Consider the following 15,690-nt stretch of genomic DNA (forward strand, 5'->3'; position numbering starts at 1 on the left):
CGTAAAGAGAAGAAATTCTCTCCTAGTGTCCTTGCTTTCTCTTTGATTGTTGTCTGCACGTTAACGGTGTTTGTGTCACAACTGCCTTTTGAGTCTCTGCTTTATATTGCTTCTGTGGAGAAAAGAACAGGAAAAAGGAATGGAAATCCGTCTTTTCAGTAGCTTAGGAGGGAGCATGAAGTTGACAATTGAACTACCGGCAGCATAAGATTTTAATTAGTTTCAAATGGTGTATAGGGTATTTGCCCCGCATGTATCTGAATAAAAAGTGAAAAGAGTATAAAAAGTGGGTATGTAATATTATTTAATAATTTAAATTTTTGGATTAAATCACGAACTAACCAATCCGTTACAGTTGGTATTAAAGCTAGATTTAGTCTTAAAGTGGGTTTGTAATATTACTTAATAATTTAAGTTTTTGAATTAAATTACGAAGCACCCGACTCGTTACAGTTGGTATTAAAGTCAGATTTAGTCCTTGATTTGGTGTCAAGCTAAGCGTCTGGTCCAGAAAGCGTTCAAGTGGTTCGGCCGCGATGAGTGCATTGCCCTCTTTTTACCATTAGCAAGAACTTCCTTCAGTTGCATATCATAAGGAATTCAAACAATTGCTTCAAATGCAATATTCGGAAGTATCGCTTGTGGAAATTCAATATCCACGGGCTTATTAGCTAAATGGCAATTGGCACATACAATACGCCCCGTCGCTTCTCGTGGATTTTCATAACCCTGTTGTTCAAAAATGGGATATGCGCTTGAAATGGATGTTCGAGTTATGATATATATCATGAGCGATACGGAAATGGGAGTTCGGGTGGGAAAGAATGTTACAAGGGTATTTGTTCAACATTGGATTCAGATGGAAAAGTAAAAGGGATATAAATGGGTAGGTATGCGGTATTACTTAATAACTTAAACTTTTGAGTAAATAGATAAGTACTTACTCGTTACACCAATTATATTACCTATTTGTTTAGGAAAAGAAAAGTAAAATGTTGTTCGATAAAATTGGAAAAATTAAAGTCTCAAAAAAAAAAAAAAAAAAAAAAGAAATTAAGCATTTTTACTTATGTTGCCTTTGGAAACACATTATATACATATATTTTGATCTTTACTTCTCTGTAAGTGTGACCCAAAGGTGTGCTCACAGAGTGCATCCCCATGATAGGTCGCCCCCACAGATCCCAACACCCAAAAAAGATATAATAATTTTAATAATAAAGCAGGTAATGATGATGAATCTAATCTACTATTGGACTGAACTAAGTATAACCATTTTCTGGATAATTATACATCGATATTGAAGAAAATATATGAACTTTAAATATTATACTTATCCCAATGTACTTGATTTTGTTAATTTAGATCATGGTTGAAATAATTAGTAAGAAATAGGTTAAGACTTAAGATAAGTGCGAGCTTTGATCGCTGTTTGAAAAATTAGTCACATAACTAAAGGAGAGTATTGATTGAATATAACTACTTAGAAGTTTTTGAAGTATGGAGATTTTTTTTTTTTTTTTTTTTTTTAAAAGGGTGAACTCTTGCGACCGGGAAAGAAGAATATTATTTCTTTACCCCAAAAAAAAAGAAAAAGAAAATAATAATCGAGCTAGTAATATAATCTGAGAAGTAACTTCTTAATTCTTATAGTGGATTTTGTCATAGTTAACTAAAAAAACAACATTATAAACAAAATAAAAAGTCAGAGCAAATCATTTTCGGGTCCTGGAACATTTTGGAAAAATATATACACTCCAATCAATGGTGAGTTACTTCTAATAATACTCTCTCTCTCTCTCTCTCTCTCTCTCACGTTTTAATTAAGGTGTAAAGCAGTTTCGATTTTTTACTTCTTAAAATAGTATAGTATTTAAGTTTTTCTGACAAATGGACGGTGTGAGCAGGTTTAATCAGCCATTCTCTACCTAGTTTGCAAATCTATCAATGTGGCTTGTAGGCTTGCTATTTTTAAAATGTGTCAATACAATTAAGAGATATTATTACTATTTTATTTAAAATAATTTAAACAATCACAACATTATCCCTAATAGTAAAACTTTAACACATCAATAGATTTGATCTCTGTGTCTTTCTCATTTAATCACTACAATATATTTGGCCATGATGAAGAGACGTGCCCTACGATATAGGGTCCATACCCCAAAGCTTTCCCTCTCATGTGTACCAAATTAAAGACAAGTAATAATGACCACCTCCAATTCTTTGTTATATTATATGCTTTTGTGACAGATTCTCAATCCTCTGTCCATTTCGCATATTCAAACAAATTTTCATCTTCTCTTTACATCAAAAGATTATATCAATGTCACTGAAAAGGTGTAATTATAATATGAATCCTGCATGTTCTAAATCATTACGTTCAATTTCATCATCCTTCTTTTTAGCTTTATAGAGGCATAGACCTTATATTTTATTTATCCACTTAATTCCTTCTTTTTCAACCCCAATCACCTACCATATAACTTTAATATTTGATTATCATATCAATATGCCTTTAGCTTTACTTTGATCTTCGTTTTATGGAGCAAATGAAATTAATATTGCTTTACCTTATAATTTCTTTATAAGAGGAGTGTGGAGAGAGATATGAAGGAGATTATTGACCTAAAATGTAAAAAGTTTTATGAATCCTCCTAATTTATTTGTGTTAGAAAAATTGTAAAACCTGACGTTATTGTTATGGGGTTCACTCTTAAGATTATAAAGAAATATAATCTTTATTATTTCTTTTATAATTGTTTTTTTTTTTCCCCTCTCCTCTCTAAATTCATATATTTGTGAATTTTTTTATTTTTATTACAAAGTAAGAAGAGTTAGAAGTTAGATTAGCAAATATAGAGAGTCCCAAAATCACCTAAGGTACTAATTCACGGGACGTATCAAGGTGCGCATATATTCGTGAATGATTCTTTCTTTTCCCTTCCTTTATTTTTTCAATTTTTTCCCTTCCTTTATTTACGAGCGCGTGTATAAACCATATTGTGAAGGGATTCCAACCATCCTCATCTCTCTTTCAAACATTATTTAAAATTCAAATTCTACAACTTTATTTCAACCAAAACTCAATCTCATAATATTATTTCAATTAAAACTTAAAATGATAAAAATCCAATCCATCAAGCGAGCTTATATATATAAGACAACTTAATAAAAAAGAAATATAAGCCAATTGAACCAAAAAGAATTGATGAAAAAAGGGATTTTTTCATACTAGGAAAGGGAAGAATCTTTTCATATAAGGGTTTTTTTTTTAATCATTCAGGAATATGAATTTAAAGAGGAGAGAGAAGAAAAAAAAAATTGATTACAAAGAAAATAATGAAGATTATATTTATGTTTATATATAATAAGCACCAGTGTGAAAGATGAAATGATTTTAAAAGGTAATTAAAAAATTCTATTTTAAAGTTTTATAAAATATATATATATATAAAATAAAAAAAAAAGCACATTAATTATAACTTTCATTATTGGTATTTTAAGATGCGACTATGAATGGCAGTCCCGCAAACTGCCCTATCACTCCTCATAAAAGAAAGCCTCTGTAGATTATTACAATAATCCTTTAAGATTCTGTGTTAGGAGTAGGAGTTGGTGACTCGATAGTGGTTTTAATTTGTGGGGGACAACACTCCCCATCACAATCATCTAATTGCCCATATGATCATATCCCATGTATATATATATATATATATATATATCTATCTATCTATCTATCTTTGGCTTTTTTTTTTTCTTTTTTTTTTTGAAAGGTTATATATATCTATCTTTGCGCGTGAGAGAGGTTGAGAAAATTAACTCCATCCACACTACCCATTTGTCATATTTCAAAGGAAAATACTTTTTGACTGTGACCAAAAACTTTCTTTATTTGACTGTCACCAAAAACTTACCATTACCACAATCCATATTTTCAACGCTCCATACAGTCATAAATTGAAATTCACAAATTTTGTAGATTTTAATAAGATGTTAAAAAAAAAAGGTTAATTTCACTCAGACCCTTTGAGATAAGGTCAAATTTTATCTAGATGAAAATTTAATTTTTAACTTTCACTTACATCCTAATTTGTTTTTTTTGGCCTCAAACACATGCGAATTGACCCTTTTACCTTTAAAATTTTAATACAAAATATCTTTAATTTTAAATGACATAAACATCCCTCTTTCATTTCTTTTGTCTACGGTCTCTCACCCACCCCCTTCAACCACCAACACAATTAGTGTAAAGGTAAGGAAAAAAAAATTCTAAATTGATTCCGTCATCTAAGATGAGGTTGAAGGGTAACATAATCATCTAACACTTCAAAAGTACTGTGACCTCACTAAAAATTAATATTTAAGATGTAAGTGAAATATTAAGCCACTAATTTAAATATGAGTACAAATTAAAAATTAAATTTTCATTTAAGTGAAATATAATCCCACCTTAAGAGGTGTGAATGAAATTAACCAAAAAAAAAAAAAAAATCATGGCGCTCCACAATATTTGCTAGACTCAGACTTGGTCCAACTCCATCATTTAAATCATTTTTTTTTCTTTTTTAATATTTGAAATCTAAGTTGATCTGGCAAAAAGCTTAAAAAAATAAACCTTGGAAGCTTCTGTCTCATTGTTCTTCTATTCTCTCTCTTTCTTGTGTGAGAGAAACATAATTAAGACACACATAAAGTGCCTGTCAGGAACGTGAATTTCATTGCCTTTTTCTCTCATTAATTCAATCTCTTCATTTCATCTCTCTCTCTCTCTCCACAATGAGAGATTTAGCTTCTTGTTTTGGTGAATATGCAATACAAGTCTCTGATGCTTCTTGCTCTACCTACTCAAACCATTCTTGTATTTCTCCAATCCTCAAACCTTCAATTCAAAATACAATCACTTACATATACAAAACCATTCTCTCCTCCCAAATCCATCAGTTGCTCACAGTGACTTGGTGCAAGAACAACATGACTCAAGGCCTAACCATCAATTTCGGCGACGACCCGAATTCGGTTTTCAAACTCAACACCAATTCAAGGCTGTTCAGGAAGAAGAAAGGCAGCAAATCATTTGAATTCAACAGTTCCAAGTTTGAAGTGTTTTGGGATCTCTCCACAGCCAAGTACCAAACAGGACCTGAACCAATTGATGGCTACTATGTCTTGGTCATGGTTGATTCACAGCTCGGACTAGTTCTTGGCAACTTGGCTGAAGAAGCAGTGACCAGAAAGCTCAAAACTGGCACACCGGCTGCCAAATTCCCATTGATTTCGCGGCGGGAACACTTCTCCGGCAATACCCTTTATTCCACCAAGGCTCAGTTCTGCGACTCGGGGACTTCGCACGACATTTTGATCCATTGTAGCTGCGAAAACGAAGGCCTGAGGCATCCTGTTCTGTCAGTGTGTATTGACAAGAAGACGGTGATTCGCGTGAAGAGGCTGCAGTGGAATTTCCGCGGGAATCAGACCATTTTTGTTGATGGGTTGCTGGTCGATCTCATGTGGGATGTTCATGGATGGTTCTTCAATCCGGCTTCCGGTTACGCGGTGTTTATGTTCAGAACAAGAAGTGGGCTGGATAGCAGGTTGTGGTTGGAGGAGAAATTGGTGCAGAAAGAACAAGAGAAAGTTGAATTCTCATTGTTGATCTATGCCAGTAAGAGCCCATAAACATGATTGACTTTCTTTCTTTTTTTTTCACTGCCAATATTTTAGTTCCTTCTTTTAATTTTCTTTCCAATACTGAGAGGAATAGATATTCATGATGTTGATTATGTAGAATGAAAATAATTTGGAGTGCATGACCAAAGTTATATATGCTAATGAGTTTCAGAAATGTGAAATTGAAGATAGATGATTGAAATGCTTTGGCCTATTGTGTGCAGTGTGTGTGAGTTTAAATCCCATAATTTGACCCATCCCATAATTGACTGTTATGAGTTTTGAAGCACCAAAGGGGTGGAAAAAGTAACAGTAGAAGACATCAGGAAGTGGTTTTGGGCATTTTCAAATTTTTAAATGAAGATTTAGGAGAAAGTACTTTTGGGCATTTTGAAAATTTTAAATGAAGATTTGAGAAAAAGTGCTTTTGGGTATTTTTGAAAGATGTTAATGATATTTGCTTTGAGCTGTAAAAGGAGAATAAAGTTGAGAATCTCTTGACAATGATCCTCGTTAGGCCCCACTTGTTACAGAGTGCAACTATGGCTATGGTGTAACACAAAAGCATAATGTATTAGCATTGTTTCAGCTTTTATTGAATTTGGACACTTCGGCCATGGCTAAACTAGTACTACTATTTTAGTTATTCTCTATTTTCTTTTTGTCCTTTTAAGAAATGCTCAACTAATGTTAGATTTTTCTTGTAATTTGATACCTTGATCGTACAACTCAATTGCCTCTGTTTTGTTAGAATTTCCCCTGCTTTTTTTTAAGAATAGTTTCACATGTAGCTCCTTAGGTCATATCGACATCATTTTTAGTTGTATGGTACTTTCTCTGAGGCTCTTCATATTTTTACTTGTCTTACTATACTAGCATTTAGAAAATTATCACAAAGAATAAAAGATACCATAAAAAAGAACAAACAAGAAGAAAAAACCCTTAATTGAGGAGGGGGAATTAAAGGTTTCTTTTTCTTCCGCCGGGCTCAAATAGTAGGGTTTTTTTTTTTGTCCGGAAGTTCAAACAAGTACACTTACCTCATAATATTGCCTTCATTAAGACTCCAACACTCAACTTTTACGCTAATGCCCATTGATTTTATATGTGTAGGGTTAGTAGCAGACACGAATGACGGTTTCAAAGCATGCACTTATATAGAGTTTGCTTGAGCAATAATTTATTTTTTTATTTTTTATTTTTTATTTTTTTTGGTTATGGCAAGAATGTTATAGGTTAGTAATTAAATGGAAAATGGAGAGTGTAAGACTCAAACACATCTTTCACGGGAATAACCCGAATAACATAGTACTTGTCATCTGCAATAAGAGGAATTCTAATTGCAGTCGCGCAAGCAACTGCCTATTCACAGTCGCCAGTTATGATAGGTTAATTTTGAATGCATTAATTAGTTTGAGATTCTATTTTTATGAGACTCTACGTACATTATTTTTTAAACAAAAATACCCTTTTAAATTATCTAATCTTTTCTCTTCTTCTCTCCTCTTTTAATGGAGTATGTGGTTAGTTATGTGATAGATAATTCATTCACAAGAGATGGATGGATTCGGAAAAAAATAAAAGGAAGAAGGAAAAAAAAAAAGAGCGAGCAAAAAATCCAAAAACAATAAAAAGAAAGGTAAAAAAAATCGATTATATATTTCTTCCTTTTTGTTTTTTCCTATATATATATATGTGTGTGTGTTTCTTTTTGTTTTTATTTTTAATTTTTACAACTATCCTTGTATAAAAGGATTTAAAAAAAAAAAAGGAAATAAAAGAAAAGGAAAAAATTCCTTCACCAAAAAAGAAATATATATGTGTATAAAACTAATTTTGTATATATATATTTTAAATCTCAGAATCTATCTTGTTCTTTTTCGGATTTTTTTCTCTCTTTTTTTTTTTTCCTCATGATCTACTTATTGTGAATGGATTATCCTATTTAATTTTTTTTTTTCCTCCTTTTTCAGCATCCATTCATATCACATTAATTATTATTATTATTATATATACACATACGTATACATCCCTATATAAATTGATTAAAAGAGGAGAGAATAAGAAAAGCATAATTTTAAAAGGTATTTTTGTCTAAAAATAATATTAATAGAGTCCATAAAAATAAAAACTCAAAATAATTAATGTATTCAAAACTAACTAATCCAAACTGCAGACTGTGAATGGACAGTCGCTTGTGCGACTGCAATCAACATTCCTCTCAGCAATAATTAGATCTACTATTAATATTGCCTCTGCATGTTAGACATTGGGATCTGTATAACTTGATTCACAATTCCGAGTGAATCGGGATGACCATTCAACATTGTCCTCGACACATTAAAACAGCTCCAAAAGGTGGGACTGTTTGGACCAAGTTCGTATTAATTTTGTGAATAGTACATTTAGTGTGAGCGGTTGCTTTGTTGCGTCTCATTAAATTTAGAAGTCTTTTCTGCTTCTTAGGTTCATAGTTTCTTCAGGAAAACAAAGTACACTGCTCTATAACTCTTATATTAAATAACAGCTATTAAAATCTCTGGTAGGGTCGCATATTTATCTTCATAATACGATCTCATTCTACTTAAATTATTTGTCTTTTACTTTCTATTACACTGAGAAATGGAAGAAAACAGAGTGTAGTGGTTTGCTAATTCACTGTCTCACACACAGGGTTTTCAAAATCAAACTTTTTGTTTACACAAATGCTTAGAAATGGAAGTGGTCAAAATTTCAGAAAGAGTGGAAGTTGATATATCTTAGTTTGGCTGACAAGAAAATGGTGAATTATCTTTATGACAAGTACTAAGTTCCCATTTTCTAGATATACTCCACATTTTAGATATGTTACAGTTTGTGGTGTCAGCCTCTTAGAGCACTCCATAATTGTGTCAGACCTCTTAGAACACTCCATAATCTATCACCAAACACGTATAGTCTTCTTATCCCATATGCACCAGACAGTTACCAAAAAAATTCCCCGAGTGCGGCTCCCATTTATGGTGCTTTTGAGACCACTAAAAAAGGGGAGCTTGGCATTTGGGTAAGAAACATTTTGGGCAACCATCATTATAGTTGCTGCAGGGTCAGATTAATCTGCTCCACTGCCTAACATGGAAGTCAGGAGGAGCCTCAGGACCACCCAACTTTTCCGGGGTCTCAAGCAACAAGGTTTTCTCTTGAATGCAAACCCATCTTCCTTTATTAATTCAACATTCAACACTACCAAACTGGCTTATTGCCTAACATGCCTGTCAAAGTGGTCCATTCACATCTTCACACAAGTTGGGAGAATTAATTAGGTTCAAGATCAAATGATATATATATATATATATATATATATATATATATCTTCTCATGATTATCTGCCATTTTTTGATTAAATTTTCTTGGCCACCAAATTGGAATTTTAACTAACTTCTCAGTCTTTCTAACTTGCTTGTGATTCCAAAACACTCATTTTTTTTTTAGTGATAAGAAGCCCATTAAGTTCATTCAACTGAAGTTCCAACTTCCAATTTGTGAGAACTTGACCTACTTTTTGTTTTTGAATTCAAGCTGACAAAGAGCACATTACTGGTTTTGTAGTTGAACTTTGGCAGCCTACACGCAGCCCACTTTGCTTGGCAAGCCCTTAAAAGTCTTTCCCCCAAAATAAACTATGATTAAAATAACATAATTTCGATTTGAATAATTAATCTCAGACTAACTGTCTAAACGAGGATGCTAATGGAGGAATTTCTATCCCTTGAATGAAAAAACAAGTCGAAAACTTTGACCATATGGATTAAAATTGTGTTACACGATGATGACTAAAATATCCGAGTTTCACTGTTTGGTCAAGTGGCATTATTACATTTAGAATATTTGAATGGCCAATTTGAGTGACTTGCATTTTGCTAGTGATTAATTCAAAATTTTGATTAAGCATGAGAGTGTTACTCTATAAGGATTCGAGAAGATCTGATTATGAAAAAACCAATGTCTACTACCATTGATTATGGACTTGAATTCGAAAATATGAACAATCTATTTCTGATAGCTGCGCGCAGCCATAAAATATATATATATTTATAAAAATATCATTGCAGTAAAGAATAAATTAGTTCACACAATTGAGGTGTTCATCTTCATCCAATGAATTCAGTGAAGCTTCAATGTTGATACAAACTGGTGGTAAAGATAAATTCACTAGCATACAGTTTGAATGAACCATCAACTCAAGAGTCTCAAATTATGCAGAGTTTATGTGTATATCTTTCATAGTCAGAATATTACATTGGTGAGAAAAGCCAGAACGTAAGAACTTGCCTAGAAAGTCATAGCACAGGAAGGACCAGTGTCTCGACTTTCGAGCTCGTTTCGGATTCGAAACAGCAAACAACTCAGATGCAGTTCTACCTTGATCAGCCTAAAAAACACAAAGTGTGGTAGCTTAGGCTCATTTTCATGTCAACAGAACATACATTATCTTTTGATTGATTAGAATGGCAAGCAAAGTTGTCTTTCTTCTTGTCCCTACTGAATATATCTGATCACAGAGCATATATTCGAATAGCCAAGAAGAAAATAAATAAATAAAAATAAATAAATAAATAAGAAGAGTACGATATGATATGATAGTGTGTCACTTTTTGCATGTGGATGAATGTATAGTGTACAATTTGTAGGGTGAGAGACTGCTCAATTGCCCCACAAGTGGTTGAGGGACTTCGAATCTACTACCCATCACATAATATGGCAAGATATGGTAAAATTAAAAGGTTATGTATATTCATTTCAACTACTTTTATGGTAGGCTATGAAAATCCAATGCATTTTCACTTTTTATTGTTATTATTATTATTATTATTTAAAATAGACAGGGAAATCATTCACTATGGAATATAAATTTTGATCGGATATATAGACACTACTCCTTCTCACATCCCTTGAATTAGTGCCTAAAGGCTAGACTGACTTTATATATTGAAGCACTATGGGATAGACCTCAAATATATCCACAAGGCTCTACACTTGTTTTGCCACAATTATCAAGTGAAGGCCTTTCAACATAGCATAAAGGTAAATGATTTTTTCACGAAGTAGTTATAGTGAATTGTTAAATTTAGTATTTTTAATTGATTATTAATACAATAAATGAGAAAGTGAAGTCCTCCGTTTATTTATATTTAGTATAAATAATTAATCAAAAATTACTAAATTAAGTAATTCACTGTAAATTTTCGATGTAAATATTACTATTGTAACATAAAACAGGCATTATAACAACAACAACAACACCACCACCACCACCGCCAACAACACCACCACCACCACCACCACGAAGTAGAAGAGAGGCGACTTATCCCAACTTTCTCGCGGAAAAGCTGAGCCTAAAACAATTTAGTTTTTGGATGCTACATAAGGGCTCATGTGGGTCCCACTCTTATAGCATCATTTTTCAACATAATACTCTTAAGAGACATCTCTAATGTGAAAAGTAATGAATCCACCTCATTTAACTATTAAATGAAACAGTTTTTGAGTTGTGTGAAAAATAAAATTAATTATTTAAAACATCTAAGTTAAAAAGCAATAAAGTTTGTGACTCTCTTCTCGTGAGAGAGGCCTCTTAGCAGCGTTAGTCAAATAATATTAATAATAATAATAAAACAAAACAAACTAAGTTTCTGTTTTATTACCTCAATAACCCTTGAATAGAATCACTGCAACAGTGAAGGGAAGCAAAGAGAAGAGGATATTACCAAAAGGGTTCATTGTCACAGCAATAGATACGACTTTATCTTCTGCAACAACACCATTAAAACCACATATCATAAGCTCCAAAAAAAAAAAAAAAAAAGCTGCAAATTTGCAAGTGATGAGAGAACTTACTACACTCTTTTGGATGGCAAACACACCTCAATCCAACCCCACAATTCCCATTAGGCTTTTGACACTCATCACATATATTTGGTACATGATCAGGAATATCAAAAGAAATCCTTGTCCCCAACTCAAATCCTTCAAAGTCACCATCAACTAAAGTACTCCTTCTATATACTCTGCTGTAATGTGAGCAATTCAAATCTTTTGGATCAAAACCCTCCTTCATTTTCTCAAGATCATCCACAAGTAAACAAGAAGAGAACCCTTCAAGTTCTTGATTACCAAGATCAGAATAAGCTTTACAACCATGCAAGTGAGTGCAATTACTTATAAGTGGCAACAAATGATCTCTATTTTTTGAACAGTTGAAGAGAAGCAGAGAATTGGACTCGGGCCTTGGGAAACCAGCTGAAAGAAGTGAAGGAGAGACAAAGTGGAGTGAAGAAGAACAAAAAGTGTGAGAGATGGTGAGTTGCTTACTTTTGTAATCAATGGAGGAGATAGGGAAGAGACCAAGAGAGGTTCTGAAGTATAGTTTCTGAGATTTACAGAGGACCATTTGATTCAAAAGTGATGGATTTGTTGAGTTTTGAGGAAATAAAGAGTTTTGGATCTGATTTTGCCACAATAGCTTGTTGGGGTCTGTTTGGTTACAGATGTTGGGAAGAAAAGGCAGAGGGCAAGGAGGAGAACATGAAGAAGATGTAAATTCTTCAACCTCTTCATTTTCTTTCTATTCCCTTTCCTGGTTTGGTGTTTCAAATCAAGGGGAAGGAAATTCAGGGTGGTGATTTTGATGATAAGAGGGAATTTGAAGGATAAAAAGTATTAAAACAGAGAATCTACTTTTTGTATATTAGTCATGAAAATATTACTTTCTGTCTAGTGTTTATATCTTATTTAAATGAATATTTTCACTTTTCCCTCAGAAATGATTCCCTTTTTTAAATTTAGCCATGTTCTTGTGGACTGTTAAGATCCTCTGCAACACCCTTTTCTTCACAGGAATTTTTTTTTTCTTTTCCCATCCTTTTCTATTAAAGGTTTCTTCTTCTCTCCATTATCTCTCAGTAATATAATGAAGCTTTTGACTGACAAAAGCCTTCCCCCTCCTCATACACTGTTTGTGCACACTTCTTACTTAAAAAATAAAAAATCTCCCATATCTAAGCGTGTTGTACCACATCAAGCGAATCCCATCACTCACCCACCGTGAGTGATGGGATATATCTACTGTGATATAGCAAAAGATGCGTGTTCAATTGCACAATACAGACGGACAGACGTGTGAGTGATGGAATCCATCCGATGTACTATAGTGGAGGATACGTGCTTAATTCCAAAATACAACAAATGCGCGCAAATATGTAATTACACATGCTTCATTTTTGAGATCTAAGTCAAGTGGCAGACAAAAACCTATAACATGGGACCTTGAATATTGAAGGTAGTTAACCTTTATTTCCTTTCATTCGAATCATGTAAAGAGTTAAGATTAGGTGAAGCAACAAAGTCAAAAAGTAATTTTATCATTTTCCAAATTCACAAATACAATCTACTTTATTTAGTTCACTTTGATTCAGATATAAAATACCACATATATAGCAATCATCAATTGATCAAGAGTGGATACTAAATACAAGGCTGAAATTAAATATTCAGTTGCCTTCATAACATATTTTGCATAGTCCTCCACAATTATGCAAACAAACACACACACAAATTCACACACACAGACGTACAAATACTGTTATTTTGGATAGTAGCTAGCTTCTCGGATATGGTTGAATGACATTGTTGATCATGCTGGTGACTTGACAAGAACAGTTGTGAAATCAAGAACCACAAACTTTTCGATCACTGTCGAGAAAGTAGACGAAAATTCGAGATGAGTAGGGTGGCCAAGAAAAGCAGTGAAGTCATCCTTGCTGTTGAAATTCATCTGGAAAGAATGTGTGAAGCCTTGTCTAAGCATCTCTGGGCTTTCAATGTCATGTCCCCTGTTAAGATTGAGACTCGTGTCACATTGAATCAATTCATTTGTTATAAAACATACATAAAGACATGCAGACAAAAGATTTTCAGCTATGTGGGTCTGTTTGGTTCTGTTTTTCACTTTACTATCGGATAAAAAATAAATATAGAAAAGTTAGTAAAAAAAAATATTGATTAAGGGCGTGTTTGATTCAGTTTTTTAAAAATAAATTTTTATTTTTCGATAATTAAAAATTAGAAAATTGTACAAAAATATATTTAATTAATGATTTTTGAAAATTGTTTTATGAAAATTCGTTAAAAAGAAAAGGTCCGTTTTTAGATTACTAGAGATAAATGCATATTATAGTTCACTAAAAATAGTTTTATGTGTTCTTGAGAATTATTTAAAGAAAGTTAAACCAAACAGACCCTGAGGGCCTGCTTGTTTTGTAGTAAAACAGATAAAGAAATCTTCCTACAGAAAATACTAAAAATAAAAACTGTATTCTTCCAAAATAGGCCCTTTTTTTTTTCCCCCCGATTATGGCACAACTAGAAACTGTTATTAGAAAACTAAACCAAGCATAACTTTATGATAGTGCTTAAAATTTCAGTCTAATTTTTGAAGAAACCAATTTTCCTAACATTTCTATCTCATATCAAGAACACATACAAGAAAATATAAAATCAATGAGTTAAAAAAACTTAATTCAACCACAAAAGAAGCAAATATAACATATGTTCATAAAACCATGAAACAAACAAACCATTCAAAGGACTTGACAGCATCAATCTCATTAACAAGCTTCTCCATTCCTTTCAAGATATCTTCCACCACCACCTCCTCCTTGAACTTGACCACCACCAAGTGCTTGAACCCACCCATGGCCAACAACTATCACTAATGAACCAAAATGAGTCACCAAATGCATCAATATATACACATCATCAATGCAAGCATAGTTATATATAACTTAATTGTATCATATATACATATATATATATATATAGATAGATAGATAGATAGATGTCAAACATTTCAAACACAGTCTCATGTGTCACACTCTGTAATATCATGTATTGCCATGAAAGTAAGTCAGTCTCTCCTTTATTAGACAACAATATCTGCTGCTCAATATTTGGAAAGGTACAGCTGCATGGGAAGGATACCCTACTAGTCAGCATCTTCTTCGCTTCACCCCACAGTTTTCACTGTCCTAACCCATTGTCGTAACCTTATTTTTGCTTTATATATATATTGTGTGTGTGTGCGCGTGTGTGTGTGTGTATGTATCACTCACTCGAATGGGGTCCTTATTTTTGGTGCCATTTTTTTGATTTCTAGGGTTTTGAGTTCTGTTCTGGGGTTACCTCATTTCCGAGGCAATATCATCTCATGACAGACCTTTTTATTTCTTTGTGTGTGGATTTATTAATGAATTGGAGGAACTTTTTTACCCACTTTTTCTCTGTGAGTTGCTGGACTTTTCTCCATGTCCTTCCCATGTGCTTCCAGAGTATATTATTGAGGTTTGATATAACATCACTTGTCTTTAAGGAATCTTAGTTCACACTTCTTTTTCATAAAATTAATAATGTGCGAAAGTTGACAAAATATTTTTGATTAATTCTTTTTTATTTGCTTTGAATAATTAGGATAAAGAGATTTTGATGTTTATAACAACCACAAAGCACAATATCAAAAAAAATATATATCATAAATTTCAAATTACAAGAAAGCACAGAGTTTTAACATAGTTTTTTTTTTTTTTTTTTTTTTTTTGCTAACTCAGGATATTCGAGACTTCGCCCCGACTAATCCCGAGTACTCAGGAAGGGCGCCTCCCCATCCAAGCCGGGTCAAGTTGTCGTAAGCTATAGTGAGAATTGAACTCCTATTTTTTTTTTTTTTGAATAACCTGAGGTATCTAAGGCTTCGTCCCAACTAATCCCCGAAAACCTAACAAGGACGCCTCACCACTGCGACCCGGGTAAGTCTATGAGTATGACTTCGGAGCCTTGGCTCCAAATTGTCGTAAGTTCTAAGTGATAATCAAACTCCAGACCTCGGTGTTAGTAAGCACCCAAGCCAGGTAATTTTACCACTAAGTCAATCCCTTAGGGTTAGTTTTACCATAGTTCGATTTAGAGTTGAGATTTTGATATTTATAA

The 15,690-nt window shown here is 33.0% G+C and overlaps 3 protein-coding genes across 3 annotated transcripts; 1 reads left to right on the plus strand and 2 right to left on the minus strand.

Moving 5' to 3' along the window:
* Positions 1–4,606: 4,606 nt before the first annotated feature.
* LOC132270083 (uncharacterized) lies at positions 4,607–7,273 on the plus strand. The gene has a single exon (XM_059771288.1). It carries the CDS (start codon positions 4,780–4,782, stop codon positions 5,677–5,679), a length of 900 nt encoding a protein of 299 aa, XP_059627271.1. The 5' UTR covers positions 4,607–4,779; the 3' UTR covers positions 5,680–7,273.
* A 2,512-nt stretch (positions 7,274–9,785) lies between these two features.
* On the minus strand, positions 9,786–12,873 carry LOC132270087 (uncharacterized). The gene is made up of 3 exons (XM_059771292.1): positions 11,548–12,873; positions 11,355–11,459; positions 9,786–10,081 (listed from the first exon to the last, which is right to left on the minus strand). Exons 1-2 carry the CDS (start codon positions 12,098–12,100, stop codon positions 11,356–11,358), a joined length of 657 nt encoding a protein of 218 aa, XP_059627275.1. The 5' UTR covers positions 12,101–12,873; the 3' UTR covers positions 9,786–10,081; position 11,355.
* Positions 12,874–13,082: 209 nt separating this feature from the next.
* LOC132270088 (stress-response A/B barrel domain-containing protein At5g22580) lies at positions 13,083–14,492 on the minus strand. The gene is made up of 2 exons (XM_059771293.1): positions 14,286–14,492; positions 13,083–13,541 (listed from the first exon to the last, which is right to left on the minus strand). Exons 1-2 carry the CDS (start codon positions 14,402–14,404, stop codon positions 13,343–13,345), a joined length of 318 nt encoding a protein of 105 aa, XP_059627276.1. The 5' UTR covers positions 14,405–14,492; the 3' UTR covers positions 13,083–13,342.
* Positions 14,493–15,690: the final 1,198 nt, after the last annotated feature.

Source organism: Cornus florida, unplaced genomic scaffold (assembly GCF_030987335.1).
Source record: "Cornus florida cultivar Cherokee Brave unplaced genomic scaffold, ASM3098733v1 CherokeeBrave_3.0.0_Hap2_Chr08, whole genome shotgun sequence".
Lineage (NCBI taxonomy): Eukaryota > Viridiplantae > Streptophyta > Magnoliopsida > Cornales > Cornaceae > Cornus > Cornus florida.

What these genes read in the sequence shown, in the direction of transcription:
- LOC132270083 (XM_059771288.1), top strand. Translation starts at nt 4,780, where the DNA reads ATGAGAGATTTAGCTTCTTGTTTTGGTGAATATGCAATACAAGTCTCT.
- LOC132270087 (XM_059771292.1), bottom strand. Translation starts at nt 12,100, where the DNA reads ATGGTCCTCTGTAAATCTCAGAAACTATACTTCAGAACCTCTCTTGGT. An exon ending in TTGCCATCCAAAAGAGTGTA is followed by an intron (nt 11,460 to 11,547) that starts GTAAGTTCTCTC and finishes GTGTTGTTGCAG; the next exon opens with AAGATAAAGTCGTATCTATT.
- LOC132270088 (XM_059771293.1), bottom strand. Translation starts at nt 14,404, where the DNA reads ATGGGTGGGTTCAAGCACTTGGTGGTGGTCAAGTTCAAGGAGGAGGTG. An exon ending in GCTGTCAAGTCCTTTGAATG is followed by an intron (nt 13,542 to 14,285) that starts GTTTGTTTGTTT and finishes CAATCTTAACAG; the next exon opens with GGGACATGACATTGAAAGCC.